Source organism: Calcarisporiella thermophila, assembly GCF_041956535.1.
Source record: "Calcarisporiella thermophila strain CBS 279.70 unplaced genomic scaffold VTP21scaffold_35, whole genome shotgun sequence".
NCBI lineage: Eukaryota > Fungi > Calcarisporiellomycota > Calcarisporiellomycetes > Calcarisporiellales > Calcarisporiellaceae > Calcarisporiella > Calcarisporiella thermophila.
Window position 1 is genome coordinate 126,343 of NW_027192225.1, and position 16,964 is coordinate 143,306.

Here is a 16,964-nt window from a genome sequence, read left to right on the forward strand (position 1 = left end):
TAGTGCTCATTAGAACCATGATTAAAACACCACTAAATCGACTATGGAGACATGGTTGTGGTATGTACTAGAATGGTGCCTCTTTTTCTAGACAATTTTATTCAAAATTCTGGTAACTGGCTGAATGATCCCAAATAGTATTGAATAATTTACAATGTCAAGCATTACGGTCTCCGTTTCATCCAACCTCTCGCACCTATGCTAGCGTCACTCCTTCCACCTCACAGTCTTCAACAACAACTAATCCCATTTCTCAAGCACCATCCTCACCCAATCGACCCAATAAAGGAGTTTACCATTTCGATACACATAAGCTCGTTGCACAGTTAGAGTCTAGCGGATTCACACGAGGCCAGGCAATAGCTCTTATGCGGGCAATGGATGCACTGCTGTCAGAGGGTGTGAGAGTAACTGAGAGCACGTTATTACAGAAAGCCGATCTCGAGAATGTAACGATCTACCTGAATGTTACGTGCCGATAGCCACTTTATAATTGTACTCATTTCTCATTGGCTCTGGATAGAATTCGTATCTTTTCAAAGCAGCCCTCTCCGAGCTCCGCACCGAGATCGAGATTCTCCGTCGCAATGACACTGCTCTTTTGCGTTCTGAGCTCGCTATAATAGAGCGGGATATCTCCACCCAGGGGCAGAAACTCCGCGAGGATCTCGGGGTACTAAAGCATGACATTCAACTCGAGATGAATAATAGAAAAGCAGAATCACGGGAGGAAATCAAGAGGCAGCAGTTGCATGTGCACGAAATGAACAATAAATATAGCGTGTCCCTCGGGGATATTCGAACCGAGATCGAGACAGTGAAGTGGGAGACCACCAGGCGGGGGCTTTGTATGTTGACGCGAGATTAGACATCTTCTCTTGCTATACTTCTAAGGATTAATTGGATTGTTTTTTTTTCTCCCTATTATAGTACTGGTCTTCTCCACTGCAACTGGTATCCTCCTGGTGTCCTATCTTCTTAATCGTCTCACGCCAGTCACCCCTCCTGAAGAGGTTCCTCTTCCGTCCACAGAGGTACAACTCAATAACTTAGGCGAGCCTGTATTCCAAGACATGGAGGATAAATTATAGGAGATGGGATGGTCTGTTCTGTCTAATAATAAACAAACTATTAGAATATATATGTATTTCCAAGACAGCTTGTGAAAAAGAATTAATAGAACAAACACACTCAAGGAAGGAAAAAGTGGACCTAGGTAGATTGAGTAAACAAAAAGGAAAAATAAGTCAGGCAAAGTTGAATAATAAAGGCAATATGAAGGAGAGTCGATGATCATGTGTATAGGGAATAGATGTAGAGCAGAGTATAAGAAATGGGGGATAAATTAGGTCTGACACAAGAGAAGGGGGTAGAAGGATAGGGTGGACAAGCGAAAGTAATGGAAGAGGCTGTGGGTAAAACAAAGGCAAAGGAATAGAAGTGAATTGAGTAGAAAATGTTCTCGCACGAAATATGCATTCAATATCATTAGCTTTCAACCGAAGTGGCGAGTCGCGTCCCCAGAGCCTGCTCCACTAGACTACGAAACTCAACGCTCAGTTCAGGATTCTGTAGAATTATCTCCACCGCTTCCACCGTTTCGTCTGCAGTAGCAAGCGAGGCATTGAATGCAGACACCACTGATGAAAACAAGATGCAATTTAGAACTAGTACTACCGCAGGTGACCGGTAGAAAATGAGTCCATACCTTTGGCGAATTCGGCGAATTTCTCCACAGACAAGTTATCTCTTATTCGCTTGTACAGCATAGTGAATGCGCTGCGTGGCACTACGCCTTCGGTACTTCTAGCCCGGGCGATACGAGAGGCAATGGAGGCCGGCATGGAATGTCGATGAGGCTGGGAACTCAAGAACTTGTATTCCATAGGTGGGGAGGAGTTGTTGGAAGTTGGATCGTGCTCGATATTATTGCGAGAGGAACTTCGCTTAAGCCTATTGACCAGCGAAGTAGAACGGGTGTAGTGTTGGCACGGATCTTCTTGCTGGCTACTGAACTCTTTATTTGACTCAAAACTAAGTTCAGGGTGGAGAAGGAGGTGTTTTTCATCAAAGGAGGTGGCGCGCTGGTACAGATTATCGCCCCTTCGTTGTCGAGCAAGTGGGGGAATAATCGTTCGTGATGTGGGGCGTTCTAGTGAGGAAGTACGAATAATGCTTGGAGTTGTGATAGTGATGGACTTTGGTCGACGCACCCCATAACTAGAAGCGGAATCAAGTGACCTGTGAAGAGCCACAGGTTTCTTTGTGGACTCATTAGGGATATTCGATGGGGAATGGGCATTATTGGGGTTAGTTTCCTCGAGAGAAAGGTCCGTCAAGGAAAGCTTGGTATCAATAGAGGTTGTAGAATTATCGATATTAATGGGGTTCTCGCTTTGTATCATTTCAACCACTGACTATATTATGAAGAGTTGAATAGAAATAGGCATACTTATATAAGTATACCTGAATTGCATAGATGCTTGCATTATGGCCAAAAATGAAAAATAAAACCTACCTTACGAAATGAATGCAAGTGCCCCGTTTCTTCTTTCAATGATCGACATTCATATAGCAATTTCTGTTTTTCTTCTCGCCTCTCCTCTCGCTCTTTGGCAAGTGTCCCTTCAAGATCTTTTACCCGTGCTTCTAAAACGGCAATTTCCTTCGAGCCCTGGGAAGCCAATCTTTTGTAATGGGCAAGGTCGTCGAGTAGTTGTGCATGTCGCTGATGGAAGGCATCAAAAGCCTGAAGAATCAATTTCAGACCCTTGTCCAACTATAGAAAGGGGAAGAGTAAAGTCACATGCTATAAGCAAGTGTTTGAATAAGTTTTACCTGGGCGTCGGCCACTGTTCTCTCACTAGCCCAATCGTCGATGTCGGATTGCTGGGACGATCCGCGCATTGTGTATATTCTCTCTACTCGCACGGAGAAATCTCTTGACTGGCCCCTTCGTTCCGCGTCTTCTTAAATGCACGAAATAATTAGGGATAAAGACCCAGGGTGGCGAGGAATGATCCTCCCCCAAAAATCAGTTTCTTGAACAATAAAAGTCGAATTTTTTTTTTTTCAAAATTAGGTTAGGAAACGCTCTTCTGAAAGTCGCGCTGTATGGTGCACGCTCAATTTGGAAACCTGCATAATATTGCCGATGGAATTACATTGGTGATATCAGGGACCGTTTCATGGGGAAAGTGTGTATCACAACCTCTTGGAAATCGGATGGCACCAAAGATATATCACAATGATCGATCATTTAGCAGTAAAACTGGCCGGAAATTCTTAGTATCTTTCGAGATATGCCTGATACGAATTTGGATAAATAGCCACTATCCAATATCAGGTTATGTCGAAACCACTTCTTTGACTATGGACTTTGGGTGGTTTTCAGAATAAGTAATACTTTAATCAATTCTAAGTACAAATAAAGGTAATCATTTGAAATGTGAATATAAACAAAACAAGCAGAGAGTGGACCAGAGGAGTCAAAACGGGAATAATAATGCACTAAACAAATATAGATTGAATAGTTGGAGAAAAGAAGAGAAGAGGAATGCAACTCAAATATCAGCAAGCGTCCTATTTTTTCAACTTGAATTTCAGTAATGAGGCCAAGCAAGAACTTGGGCCCGCCATTCTCAAGAATTCGTGCTCCAGGAGTTCGAAACTCGAAGCACGGCTTTCCACATCAACACAAAGACATACGGCCAGGAAGCTCTTCAGCTCCCGGCTCAGCTTATGGGGCTGTTTTAGGGTGGGAGTTCCATTAGTGGCAATTAAGTAGAGCGCTTTGAGTGGCTCTTCATCCAAATAAGGGGGCTCTTTCTCAATCATCTCGATGACCATGATGCCCAGAGACCAGATATCGACTTTCTCGCCGTATTGCTTTTGTTTCACGACCTCGGGAGCCATCCAGTATGGTGTCCCCACCATGGTCGCACGTTTCGAGCGCTGTTCGGTCAGTTTGGCGCAGAAACCAAAGTCGGTGATTTTGACTTGCCCTCCTGCACCAAGCAGCACATTGTCACTCTTAATATCGCGATGAATGATGGATTGGGAGTGTAAATGCTGAAGACCTTTGCACGTCTGGAGTAGAGTGAAAAAAATTATGGGTTAGAAATCAATCGTCAAAATTAGACTATGACAACTCATTACCTCGAGCGCAACCGTTGCAATTTGCTCCTCCGACATGGTATTATTTTCGATCACGTCAGTGAGCGCTCCACCCTCCATATATTCCATGACTACCCACAGATCATTGCTGTGAACCAGGAAGCTATCAAGGTAATTTACAATGTTGGGATGTTGGTTCTCCTTCATCACCAAGATCTCGTTGACAATCAATTCTTTGCGAGGCTGCCGTGCCATATCGATTTGTTTAATTGCCACCTTACGGTTGGTGATAATATGGCGCGCCACATAGACGGAGCCCGAGAAACCCTGTCCCACTTTCTTGGAACGAGTGTAGATTTCATTCGGATCACCACGGGATGCAAAGGACCCTACAATAATAAAATCATTAGTGTCTTAATCTTCCTGCTTGTTTCTTGGCATTAATTTCAGCCCCCAGGAACTTACGAAGTTTCTCCATAACCTGATCTTCACTCATTTTGCTCATTCTCTCAATCTTCTTCACGGTTGCCTTCGTTTCACTACCACCTCCCGCAGCTGCAGGGGCCACTTTATTCGATGCCCTCTCCTTGTTCGCACCAGCACTCATCAAACGCTCTGTTTTAAGTCGTTCTTCCTGTGCGCGGAGACGTTCTACACTCTTGGAATCTTTTCGTTCCGAATTGGTGCGGGAAGATGAGTAAGAAGTAGCGGCGGTTGAGGCCGTCCGCGTCGAAGAGGGCTGGCTACCGTAAGAACCAGTGGACGAGAGAGATGAGGAGCTCGATGAGCTGGACGACGGGAGACGCATGCTACTCTTTTCACCTGGAGGCGGTGGGCGCCTTGCAGGGTTTGTAGGAATTGATCGATCGTTACGCATTTCTCTTAGTCGCTTTTCGCGATCGACAGCGTTCTCTCGGCTAGCTAAACGCGGTGGACGCGGGAGTTGTTTGTCGGTAATTGTATTAGAGAGTGATGTAGGTACACGTTGCACCTGCTTGTGCTGCTGGTGTGTGTAGAAATCGAGTACTTCCAGGACAGCACGGGGATCCCGCTCGTAGTCTTCCTTTGTGATTGCAGAGCCCTTCAGCAATGTTACCCATTGATCCGGTAATCCCTACATGGCGAGAGAAAATGGAAAAAAATGGATAAGTTAATAAAAACTCGAGAATAAGTTCCAAAGGAAGGTCGAAAAACTCACCGTGAAGAGTCCAGTCATCGAGTCGAACCCCACATGGATTTTATGCTCAAAATTCGTCGGTTTTGATGCACCGAGGGGTGTCAAACGGTATATGTCGTCCATCCATGAGTAGAGCTCGTCGTCGCTTTTACATGCCATATAATAAGTTTTTTCGGGAGTATCAAGGGAGAAAGAGTAAGGTTTTAGCTCAGTGCGCACAACACCCGTCACTTCCTGGAGTCTCACAATGCCGACTGGCTGTGCACTTGTATGCTAATAAGAGGGAAGAAGGAAGAAGCGAAGAATTTTGGTAATGTTGCATTATTATATGTTTTGCATTCAAATGGCAGCGGTGGAAATAAGCCCTACCTCATTGCGAAATAGCCGCAGTGTGCCGTCGTTTAATACTACGTACCGTTTCGACCATATCCAACTACGTAGCCCTTCCTCCTTTACTGACAAATAGCCAGTCTTGTATGTGTAAGCTGGCATTGTATTCGAACAAAATATGAATGAAAGGGATGACAGAAGATGAACAGGGTATGCACGGTGAAATGAAAAATGCAAATGCAAATTTGAATGCAAAAGGGAGGGTGAATGCAAATGCGAAAGAAAATTGCAATTGGGGGATGAAAGAGGATGAAATTAGGGAAATGAACGAAGAAGAAGGGGGTGAAATGTTAAACGGGAATGTGTAAAAGCAAGGAGAAAGTCGAGTAGCAATGTATCAAAAATTGGTCAAATGGCTTTCTCCAGTATCGTGAGGTGGGTGCACAGACAATAAGGCCCATCCTTATTGCGGGTGTCCATAAATGAAGTTGGGTTGCCATAAATTAAAATGTTATATGAAAAAATATCTTTGTTGTGGGATAGGTTATCCACTTCATGCGATAGTCCCCTGGAAATTTCAAACCAGAATTTTTGTTGTGGCGGGTTTATTAAAGAGGCCACAAAATCAAGTTTAGCTCTCCCCCCATTCTTCAGCACCCATTACTCATTCTTTATTGAGGCGCTGTCCGCTTCAAGGCGCTCTAAACATAATTCTGTGGAAATACTGCTGCTCTTTCGGAACACTATATTTTGAATCTTAAATACATAAAATCATGGAGAAATATCATCGATAAATATGTTCTGCATAGGTCATTGATAAAAACGTATAGGGTCTTCAAATGTCCAATTCTTTTCGCGCTTTCTTATTAACAAGGGGTGTGTTATTATTAGGTGTCTATATTTCTTGTGGCACTGCATCTATATTTGGGATCTAACGGCAAAATATATATTTAGAAGTCTTTGTTATGTATTAAATCTATCCAAACAGCTATAGTGTTAATGCTGATTCATCCGGGTATCCCTCGTTATATACTCTTAGTCCCTCGTATTGAAAAGATGACATGAGCTTATATTTTTCACGATGATACAATACTCGCTTTCCTTATAAGGAATGTCTGGTAGCATATTAACACTCTAATGGTACATATTTGGTTAAGTGCTTAATAATCACTCAGGATGCGTAATACTTTACAGTGTCAATATAATACAGTCCCTCTGTAAGCCTATATTTCTTCGATCTATCCCATTTTGCAGGAACTATGATTTTATCCAATTTCATATGCAGCCCTTTAAGCCATGATTACTAAATGTTGAATCGCATCCATGCAACCACCCATCATGCCACCTTTGACTTTTCAAATCTCAATCAACAACAGCCAGTCAATCCTGCATTGCAACGTCTTCCACCCATAACTTCACTTAATCTTCCCGCGCACAGACACGACAATAACGCTCAGGTTTCCACTTCAAATCCTCCTATATCTGAATTTAAGGATCATGAGCACAGTGGTGAAGTTTTTTCGCTACATTCTAATTGCGTTCTGCAGCACCAATCCATACCAGAGACTACTGCTATTGAAATTCTAGCTGAGAAACGGCGTCGCAATGCTAATGTCTCCGCGCGATTCCGTGATCGAAAGAAGCAGGAGCATCGTAATCTGATTGAAAAATGCATCAACTACGAGAAACGCATCAAGGAGTTGGAGGAGAAAATTCACGAAAAAGAGAGAGAGACACAAATGGTAATGGAATATAAGAGGTTATCCGATTTAATGCAAATAGAAAGAGATACTGCATTACATAGGATAAGTTATTTAGAAGAGGAGGTATGCTTTTTGGAGTATTTTTTTATTCTCCACTTTTTCCTTAACAGCCTGCCTATTTAGCTGAGACGCCTACATAGCCAAATGGCTAGTTATACACCGACTTCGGCGACTACTGCAATTTCGATTTCTCAGTGCACCTGTCAAAAGAATGAAATACATCGCATGTACAGATAATTTCTTCATTTTTAAGTAAAAGTAAATATTGGGTATGGATTATAATATTAATAAAGGCGCAGCAGTTAGAGCCTAAGACAAAATCCTTGTATATATCTCGTTTTTTATCAATCGAATTTTATATTAAATTATAATGTCTGAACATAAAGAGTTTCCACACGATCATAACTCATTCATAACGCAAGAATTTGGTAATGAACTAGCGCAGCATTTTCTAATACGGGATGTTTGTAAACCAAATGTAAATTTCTGCACTTCTATACAGAGATGTGAATTGATCTGGTTCAAACACGTTGTATTTGAATGCTAGCAAGTGAAATTTAACAACACCACAAGGAAGTATCGCGAAGAAATCAAAGACTATGAAGATGTTGTAGACAAGGTATAGATTTTAATTCATTATTGTCTTGTTTGAACTAACACTGATGGTATGATTATTCTCGAACACTTTTTGGGAATCACTCCAAAATATCAGATCCATATTAAGGAAACTCAAAGTAAGCACCACGTGGAGGCGTTGGAGAAGGGTGCCGCGAGATTAGAGGAAATATTTGCTCGTATCGACAAGTTGGAGGTATTGTTTCTCATCTCTTATGTGACACTTTTTCTTCTCATTACTAAAGTTACTCGCTCCTATTAGCCTCTCTTTCAAGCAATCCACCGTACTGTTGGAGAGGTCTCTGCTCGTGTGGACGAAACTGAACGTTTAATGAATGCACGACCCTTGGATCGTGTAATGGACTCTATTAAATTTGTAAGATTCCTACCTAGCTATGGCAAATACCTTCGATTTTCCACTTAAATCAGATCATTTTACTAGTCAAGAGGATCCGCACGTGCTTCGCCAGAACCTCAATATACCCCCTATTTACCTCCCATGAATCCGCTAAATGTATTCCGAACTGATGAATATTTCCCTCCGCATCACAGTTCTAGATAATATGCATTTCTTGTTCTATATTAATTTTCAATAGGTTGTAAATAGGTTAATTGGAATTGCTTGTGACTTTTCATGTCCTTTAATATTATTCTTAGACTCATCTTTGAATGCGTGTGGACTGGGTATTTCATTGCTTCACGTTATGTGTTGCTAATATTTTTTCCAGCCACGTATAATTTAATTCAATAGTTCAATAATGTTCAATAATAGTTCAATAAGGATTCAGCCGATTGAAAATTTGTTGAGCCCTTATTGTCAATATGCACTTAATTACTTTTAAAAGACCTATTATACGCATTTCGACGACGATTGGACGCGTAACTAGATGTTCATTTGCCACAACATCAAAGACCTTTAGTTCGTAAAAGTTTTCGCAACTCGCTTTCTCTTTTATACTCAATTTACTCGATTTACATGACTTTACAGGGATTCCTTCGCTTCCACTATTTAGTAAAGCGCTGGAGCATGCAAGGCAGAATCGAGGGCCCGCCATAGTCGAAACAGAGAGCGAAAATGTCAAGAGTTACAAAGATTTAGTTCGTGATGTAGCTTCTCTAAGAGAGCATTTACTACAAAAAAGGTATTATAATTTAGACACCAAGATTTTTTTCGAAGCAATATTATATCTACGTGCATAGAAATCTCGATGAGAAGCGCATCGCATTTCTTTTTCCTAATGATTATTCTTACGTGATTACTCAATGGGCTATTTGGGCTGCCGGCGGGATTGCTGTTCCATTATGCACTTCACATCCCTCTTCCGAGCTTGAGTACTATATACAGGATTCACAAGCTTCGCTTGTACTCACGCATCCCGAGTTTGTTGAGAAACTCACTCCCGTTACAGACAAATGTGGGGTGGAGCAATTAACAATTGGAAGCAACCATACTAATGGGGGGAGTATTGGGGAACAGAGTCTGCCGGATACCTTCCAGATGGATGAAAATAGGAGAGCCCTAATCATTTATACTAGTGGGACAACCGGAAAGCCTAAAGGGGTTGTAACTACACATTTCAACTTACGACATCAGATCAAATGTCTAGTAGATGCCTGGGCATGGTCTTCCCAGGACCGCATTTTGCATACCCTGCCACTGCACCATGTGCATGGCATTGTGAATGCCTTAAACTGTGGGTTATGGGCTGGGGCAACGGTGGAAATGATGACACGATTCGATGCGAAAAGAGTATGGGATCGGTGGGCAAGGGGCGGCCTATCTTTGTATATGGCAGTAAATATAGCCAGGACTTTGGATCACTATTGACAACTTAGTCGATGCTAGAAAGATCTAATTATTGGCCATTTTCTCTGCTAGGTTCCAACCATTTACTCAAAACTCATTCATCATTATCATTCAATCTCACCTGAAGCCCAAAATAATGCTACCGCATCTTGCAAACAATTTCGCCTGATGGTTTCAGGTTCGGCAGCTTTACCGGTTCCGCTGCGTCATGAGTGGGAGCGCATCAGTGGAGGGCAGATTCTACTAGAGCGCTATGGAATGTCCGAGTTGGGCATGGTGTTGAGTCATGGCCTGGCCAATGAAGACCGTGTTGAGGTATTATTATATGAATAGATATAAAACGAATCCATGGGAGTACTAAAAGAAGATTGTGCTCTCATATGATAGGGAACGGTGGGACTACCTTTACCAGGTGTAAACGTTAGGCTGGCGATAAATGACGATAAAACCGGGGATGAGAAGGATGTTACAGAAAACATGAATGTTAGCGGCGAAATTCAGGTCAAAGGCCCAAACGTCTTCAAAGAGTAGTAAACTAGCAGAGATAATATCGTTGCGTGCTCATTATAAAGTGACTTATTTTCTACCGTTAGGTACTGGAATAAGCCGGAAGCGACCGCAAAGGAGTTTACCGCTTCAGGTTGGTTCAAAACCGGAGACACAGCTTTGCGGATCCCCCCCCATGGCTTTTATCGTATCCTAGGGCGAACGAGCGTTGACATCATAAAGTCGGGTGGCTACAAAATATCTGCTCTCGAAATAGAGCGCGAGCTTCTTGGGCATCCACAAATTTCGGATGCAGCTGTATGTGGTGTAGAAGATGCAGAATGGGGCCAACGTGTTGGGGCAGTGGTTGTCATTAAAAAGGCAGAAGACGAGAAAGCATTAGATTTGGAGAGCTTAAGAGAGTGGATGAAGCCCAGATTGGCGGCATATAAGATACCAACCCTATTACGCGTTATGGACGAAATGCCTCGAAATGCGATGGGTAAAGTGAATAAAAAGCAGCTTGTGTCAGTATTTTCTGACAATTATAATTAATAAACCTTCGTGTAAATAAAAGTGGGATATTTATTTATATTTTAATTACAAGATGATCATTGCTCTCATAACAATTATTTTTTGGCTTTGAAACTAATGAAAGAGTTTTCTACTTGTGTCTTTAATCAATTGCCCGATGCATACGATCTTCACCTGCCGGCGTCTTGTGGTCCGCGGGATTTGCTTGAGCTTCATAAATAGTGATAATGGGATCCTTCTTTATCTTTAAATTCGGAGAGTAAAAAAAAAATAAAGAGAGAATGAGAAATTCATATAAAAAATGTTCAATTGAATTGGATATCATGATTCAATTTACCTCGCTCCACTCTCCTCGCAATCCTATAAATAGTACTCGAGTTGCATCGGCTCCGAAATTCTCAGGAAAATACAACGTCAAATTGCGTACACTTGTAAATTTCGTTAAACGTGTCGGATACTCTGCCACCTCATCGGTATTTTGAACTAATTCCCATTCCTAAAATGCATTCAATTGAAATATTTGGTATCAGTCATCTCAGGAAAGAATAAAAATATACTTGAACGGGATCGTATGTATCAGCAACATCAAAATCAACATCTTCTCGATTAATGAAGGCCTTCATTTTAGAGGGAGCAGCCTCTCCTGGGCCGGCACGAATACATATAGATCGCAACTTTACATTTCCTGTAAATCTTTCATAAGAATATATATTTTAATATTATTTCTCCACAGTTAGAGTCACAAATGTAGTTACGGAATAAAAAATATCAATTGTTCATCGCTGTCACTTTCCACGAATTGTTCATTGTCCATTCTCTCGTGCCACGGCTTGATTACCTTTTTACCGCTTCCTGGAACAGCCTCATTCAAACAGGATACATGCTCACGATCTATGCGTCCATAGAGATTATCCTTTGCACCAGCGTCATCGGGAATATGATCGTGATCGTGTGAATGGCTATGATGTTCGTCGTGACAGTGGCTCATTTTCTAGTCGGAAGTACTCAATTGAGAAAACTAAAAAGGCGTGTCAGGCAAAAAATGCTGAATTAATTTAGAATGATGAAATCGAATTGTGACTTTCTTTGAGATCAAGCCACAAGCGTAACTTAAATTCAAAATTGCCATGTGTTTGGCTAATTGTATGGTATTCATGAGAAAATAATAAAAAATTAAAAGCAAATTAAAATATTCGAATTAAGTTAATAAAAAATCAATGAAATTTCAGTACCTAGAAAATATATCCTAATTGAGTAACCTGGAATCCATTCATCCGCCATCAAAATATTAATGCACAGAATGTGTACAATATATTTCCACCAGAGTTTGACAGGTTACGTTGCTAGTTAAAAAACAAAACTTCTGCTGAGTTTACTACGTGGAGGATATTTACAGTGTAGATTTTTCGACTAAATTTTTATCTATTTTCAACGCACAATAAGACCAACTACCAATATAGAATCATTGGAAAATAAGTTGTGCTATTTTGACCAGCTCCCCAAAATCTACGACTCTAATCATTTCATTAGGTTCTTTTCGTGAGCAATGAGTTGTTATTTAGATTTTCGACTGATAGGTTTCAAAATGCCAAGATAAAGCCTGGATCTACAGCAGGAGCAAATCAATCATCTTTAAAGAGCATCCGTAGCTTTCTAAAATGGTAGCAGTAAATAAGAAGATCTAATGGCACACCTCATCCTCGTATTTTACCAGTGGATAAAAGGCGCTTGTGTAGTATGTGTGGCTCAACTACCTTGTTTGTAATACCCAAGAAAAAATTATTCAAAATACCGAAGAATAAAACTCTGATTTCCATATATAGGAAAACAACAAGTAATTTATCGTAAGAAAAATTCTAAGGAAGTTAGGGATGCAAAATGCCAAGCCTCTGTTGGATCTTGGTAGTGTTGGCGGGGATGCTTGGGCTAGTCTAGATATAAAAGAGCAAAATGGACTTACACTAGTCTGCTTGGATTATTCTTTCATATTATTACCCCCCCCCCCTTTTTTTTTTTACTTCCAATTGACTCATTATAACAATTATGAGTAAGAAACTCGTGCACATACTCATCGGCACTCCATCAGCAATGGGGCATGTCATACCGGCGCTTGCTCTGGCACGTCGAATCCTCAATACCCCATCTCTTCAAGAAATAGACGGCGACATACATGGTTCAGATAGGCTTGTGACACTACTTATCCCAAAGAGCTTTTCGTCAGTGTTAAAAGAAAAGCCCATTTTCCCGATCACCGATGATGAACCTAAAATTCTTACAAGCTGTTATGGAAGTCTTCGTGTCGTTTGGATAGAGGATAAGGTGGAGTTGGATCACACCCAGGATGACGGTTCAGTAATTGGATTTTTTGCCAGTCTCCAAGCTTATCTTGACAACCTCGGTCGTTATATAAAATCCACCAGGACTGAAATGATAGACACAATTAGACCAACTTGTCTCATTCTTGATTCAATGTTTGGCATGCTTGAATCATTCCCGATCGATAGCATTCCGCTCTACTTTTTAAACACTTCAACTGCAGCATTGACGAGCAATGACCTAGAGGATTTTAAAATGCCAGGGATAGACAACCCAACTCACGAAGATATGGCGCAAAAGTTTCTGATGGAAGGTGTGAAGCGAAGTGCTTCACGTGTTAGCAGTTGTGAAGGCGTTATCTGGAATACTGCTCGTTGCGTCGATGGAGATAATTTGGAGAGATTTTTACACATTTTTCAGCATAAAATACCCCTCTATCCTGTTGGCCCACTAAATTATTTTAACATCAAAGGTGAGTCAATTGTCGAGAGGGAGAAAAATTCAGAGTATCAAAAGAATTTAGTGAGTGCATCCCACAATACTACGACCCCTAGCGATCTTGAGGTATGGATATCTCAGTACCTCAATGAGCATGGTCCTTATTCAATACTATATGTATCATTTGGAACATCGGTGTCGCACTCTACGGATCAACTCATTGAACTTCTTAATGGTCTTAAGGCCACAGAACGGAATGTGCTGTGGAGCTTGAATAAGAATCAGCAAAAAGATTTACCTAAATCTAACAGATATATTCCAGCTCAAGGTGTTTTGGTATACAACAATGTTACAATAGTGGAATGGGCACCTCAGACAATGGTGCTCTCTCATACTAGCTGTGCAGCTTTCCTAACTCATTGTGGATGGAACTCTTCTCTAGAAAGCTTAACATATGGCGTTGCAACTATTAACTGGCCGGTATACTTCGATCAATACAGCGTTTCCAAATTGTTAGTTGAGCTTGGCGTTGGGATATCATTTGAACTTGGCTTGATTACCTCACCTCCTGAAAGCCAAACCAGGCCAAATATTATTCCTGCGGAGATGATCACGCTGACGATTGTAAACTTTTTTGATGAAAAAGAGAAAGGTGATGATAGATATTCGAAGACAGCCAAGCGAGTAAGCGAAGAACTTAGGTTGGCATGGACACCAGAAGGCGAGGCCTACCGTGAACTTGCTCGCGTGCTTTCACAAATCGAAAAAATGTTGGAGTGACAGCTCAGCAGCCCCATTTATATATTACAATAACATCGACTTTAGTCCGTGTATTTACATTTATGAAAGATGGGTTACTCTAGGCGATGCATATTATTATTAGCTCTAATTGTTTTATTAAATAAAAACTGACCACCACGGCTTCATGCTTTGATTATTGTATATTGTGAGTAATTATTTATAGCATTACCATTTTATTATGACAATGGAACTAGATGATAATTTTTAATACGGGTTTAATCGTATTAAATTAATTATCATCTAGCACCGTATTACTTTAGTATTATTAAGAGATATTAAGAGTTTAGGGTTCCAAATGATATCGGAGGCATAAAAAAGATTATTGACAATAGTTTCATCATATATTCTTCTAAATCAATTGGATTATATTAACATATTCTCTTTTAACAAAAAAAAAATTTGACTAATATCCTCCTGGTTATTGATAGATGTATTTAATGGATGATTTATTCCTATCTGCCCATACGCCACTTAGGGGATGATGCTCAATATTTTACTAAGTCATTGCAATTTTGGTACCGCGTTAAAGTTTCAATATATATGATATCCATATTAATTTTACAGAATAATATACTCATATTTCTAATATCATTATTAAAATTCATTCTCATATATAAATTCTGGTAATTTGGGGAAAAAATTATAATATGATGATGACACATAGTGGTATGGATTAATCGATTTTCAAATTTTCAAATCACGTCCGGTAATTCTAAAATATATCATTTGACTATTCGCGGAAATTACTTCAGCCATAGCTGGTATAGGACCTCACTAGTCAATCTAAAGGGAGTGCGAGAGATATCATTTTACAAATGATTACTTAATATAGGGTATATCAGCAAAACAAGTGCTTAAAAAGTGGTTTAGTAAACCAGTGCTAAGCTAATAGTTGCATGATATGGTCTGTATTGTCTTGAATTACCAGAAACCAAGAATGAATGAATGTAGTTTATATTTTTAAATTAGCGTAAAACTATCATGAATATTTTCCTATCGCTATTAACGAATCAACAATATTTGAGAAACATATAGAGCTTTTAGATTTTGTTCTGTTCGAATATGTATATGTTTGTGATATATAGCAAAATACCCGCGGGGACACGAAAGTACTTCTATCTTTCCTTATCATTCTCAATAGTGGCGCCACGTAGGATTTACATTAACTTTTTAAGCCTTAATTGATAAGGCAGATTATTGGCGGCCCATTTACCACGTCATCCCCAAAGTTCATAATGCCGATACGCTCTCTTTTGGAGAAAAGCTATTGGCTTGTTCCCTATTTTGCTTTATAGACTCTTGAATTCTAGTATGATACAATTAAAGGGTGAATCACTCCAATTTATCCATATTCTGCGTAGGGTCATGTTCGCTGCTTACTAAGTGATGTCATCCAATTAGCAAAAAGGTTTTTGGCATCTGATTATCTGATTCGAAAGCATTTCATCTAAGGGTATTTTAGGGTGACTATTTCAAGCAACCTGAAAATATTAAATTGTGTATAGTTCGACTTTTGCATTAGAAATTTCAATATCAATTGCCAATATATCGATATTGTTATAGATATTCTAGCATTGATAATATTTTTTTTTTGTAATTCCGTCCATAACTCTTGGATTTGTGCATAATCTCTGCATTTTGCAAACTTTCTCCCCATGGAAATTCAAGCTATGGACTGATTCTTAAAATCAAAAAAATGTGTTAAACTTTGTTTGATCAAGCATAAATTTAAGACGGAATATTATCGGTACTGCAATATTTTATCGGAAAATCGCGAGACGGATATTTTCTCCCGAGAATAAATGAGTGATCGAGCATATCACTCTGATTGCATGATCTTGGTGAGTAATAAAGACGGCTCCTCACATCTGATATAAAGGATGCGAAACAGATTTACTTACCATTACAAAATTGTGATAATTCTATAAAAATATATTCTATTCTCTTTTCAATACAATTTGAACAAACATGACCCTACGCTGTGTACACATTATCATTGCGCTTCCTCCTGCGTTTGGGCACATCATTCCTGGGATATCTCTAGCCAAGCAGTTACTTAGTATTCCATCTCTTGCGGAATTCGGTGAAGATAGGGGTGATTCTGAAAGGCTTGTCACGCTCCTTATATCAGAAAAGTGTCTGCCTCTTTTGAAGGAGAAAAATATCATTCCAGCCATCGAGAGCCATTCAGAAATCCATCGAGGAAGATATGGTCGCATATGTATTGAGCCCTTGAAGGATGGGGTTGAGCCAATATACACTCAATTAGACGAAGTATTTAAGACATTTTTCGGTAGCCTGCCAAAAAATGTTAAAGCTGTTGGAGAGTACTTGAAATCGACAAAAGATGGCGCAACTCCGCCATCCTGTATTATACTTGATATGTTTGCCGGCTTGTTTGAACCATTCCCATTTAATCACCTCCCTTACTACTTCTTTTTCACCTCACCGGTTATTATGCCAATCCAACAGGATGAGCCTAAATTAAAAATTAGAGGAATGATCGACAAAGCTCTCTTATCTTCGGCAGGAAAACTATTGCAGGATGGGCTCAGTTTGATGTATCCAAGATTGACAAAGT

The 16,964-nt window shown here is 40.2% G+C and overlaps 9 protein-coding genes across 9 annotated transcripts; 6 read left to right on the forward strand and 3 right to left on the reverse strand.

Annotated features, from left to right (window-relative positions):
* Window positions 1-17: 17 nt before the first annotated feature.
* Window positions 18-1,091, forward strand: VTP21DRAFT_8011 (uncharacterized protein; the record flags this gene model as incomplete). Its single annotated transcript, XM_069398817.1, has 4 exons — window positions 18-60; window positions 139-449; window positions 524-848; window positions 931-1,091. The coding sequence occupies 4 exons, from the start codon at window positions 18-20 to the stop codon at window positions 1,089-1,091; spliced, it is 840 nt and encodes a 279-aa protein (XP_069246027.1).
* A 397-nt stretch (window positions 1,092-1,488) lies between these two features.
* VTP21DRAFT_8012 (uncharacterized protein) lies at window positions 1,489-2,907 on the reverse strand (the record flags this gene model as incomplete). The annotated part of the gene is made up of 4 exons (XM_069398818.1): window positions 1,489-1,640; window positions 1,709-2,417; window positions 2,519-2,779; window positions 2,839-2,907. The coding sequence occupies 4 exons, from the start codon at window positions 2,905-2,907 to the stop codon at window positions 1,489-1,491; spliced, it is 1,191 nt and encodes a 396-aa protein (XP_069246028.1).
* A 675-nt stretch (window positions 2,908-3,582) lies between these two features.
* Window positions 3,583-5,785, reverse strand: VTP21DRAFT_8013 (uncharacterized protein; the record flags this gene model as incomplete). The annotated part of the gene is made up of 5 exons (XM_069398819.1): window positions 3,583-4,089; window positions 4,159-4,505; window positions 4,582-5,230; window positions 5,315-5,566; window positions 5,663-5,785. The coding sequence occupies 5 exons, from the start codon at window positions 5,783-5,785 to the stop codon at window positions 3,583-3,585; spliced, it is 1,878 nt and encodes a 625-aa protein (XP_069246029.1).
* A 1,145-nt stretch (window positions 5,786-6,930) lies between these two features.
* On the forward strand, window positions 6,931-7,526 carry VTP21DRAFT_8014 (uncharacterized protein; the record flags this gene model as incomplete). Its single annotated transcript, XM_069398820.1, has 3 exons — window positions 6,931-7,365; window positions 7,428-7,449; window positions 7,510-7,526. The coding sequence occupies 3 exons, from the start codon at window positions 6,931-6,933 to the stop codon at window positions 7,524-7,526; spliced, it is 474 nt and encodes a 157-aa protein (XP_069246030.1).
* A 230-nt stretch (window positions 7,527-7,756) lies between these two features.
* On the forward strand, window positions 7,757-8,563 carry VTP21DRAFT_8015 (uncharacterized protein; the record flags this gene model as incomplete). The annotated part of the gene is made up of 5 exons (XM_069398821.1): window positions 7,757-7,864; window positions 7,934-8,005; window positions 8,099-8,197; window positions 8,264-8,377; window positions 8,444-8,563. 5 exons carry the CDS (start codon window positions 7,757-7,759, stop codon window positions 8,561-8,563), a joined length of 513 nt encoding a protein of 170 aa, XP_069246031.1.
* A 1,037-nt stretch (window positions 8,564-9,600) lies between these two features.
* VTP21DRAFT_8016 (uncharacterized protein) lies at window positions 9,601-9,837 on the forward strand (the record flags this gene model as incomplete). Its single annotated transcript, XM_069398822.1, has 1 exon — window positions 9,601-9,837. The coding sequence occupies one exon, from the start codon at window positions 9,601-9,603 to the stop codon at window positions 9,835-9,837; it is 237 nt and encodes a 78-aa protein (XP_069246032.1).
* A 139-nt stretch (window positions 9,838-9,976) lies between these two features.
* Window positions 9,977-10,849, forward strand: VTP21DRAFT_8017 (uncharacterized protein; the record flags this gene model as incomplete). Its single annotated transcript, XM_069398823.1, has 3 exons — window positions 9,977-10,123; window positions 10,196-10,335; window positions 10,402-10,849. The coding sequence occupies 3 exons, from the start codon at window positions 9,977-9,979 to the stop codon at window positions 10,847-10,849; spliced, it is 735 nt and encodes a 244-aa protein (XP_069246033.1).
* Window positions 10,850-10,970: 121 nt separating this feature from the next.
* Window positions 10,971-11,816, reverse strand: VTP21DRAFT_8018 (uncharacterized protein; the record flags this gene model as incomplete). Its single annotated transcript, XM_069398824.1, has 4 exons — window positions 10,971-11,072; window positions 11,166-11,324; window positions 11,386-11,521; window positions 11,584-11,816. The coding sequence occupies 4 exons, from the start codon at window positions 11,814-11,816 to the stop codon at window positions 10,971-10,973; spliced, it is 630 nt and encodes a 209-aa protein (XP_069246034.1).
* Window positions 11,817-12,871: 1,055 nt separating this feature from the next.
* VTP21DRAFT_8019 (uncharacterized protein) lies at window positions 12,872-14,362 on the forward strand (the record flags this gene model as incomplete). Its single annotated transcript, XM_069398825.1, has 1 exon — window positions 12,872-14,362. One exon carries the CDS (start codon window positions 12,872-12,874, stop codon window positions 14,360-14,362), a length of 1,491 nt encoding a protein of 496 aa, XP_069246035.1.
* Window positions 14,363-16,964: the final 2,602 nt, after the last annotated feature.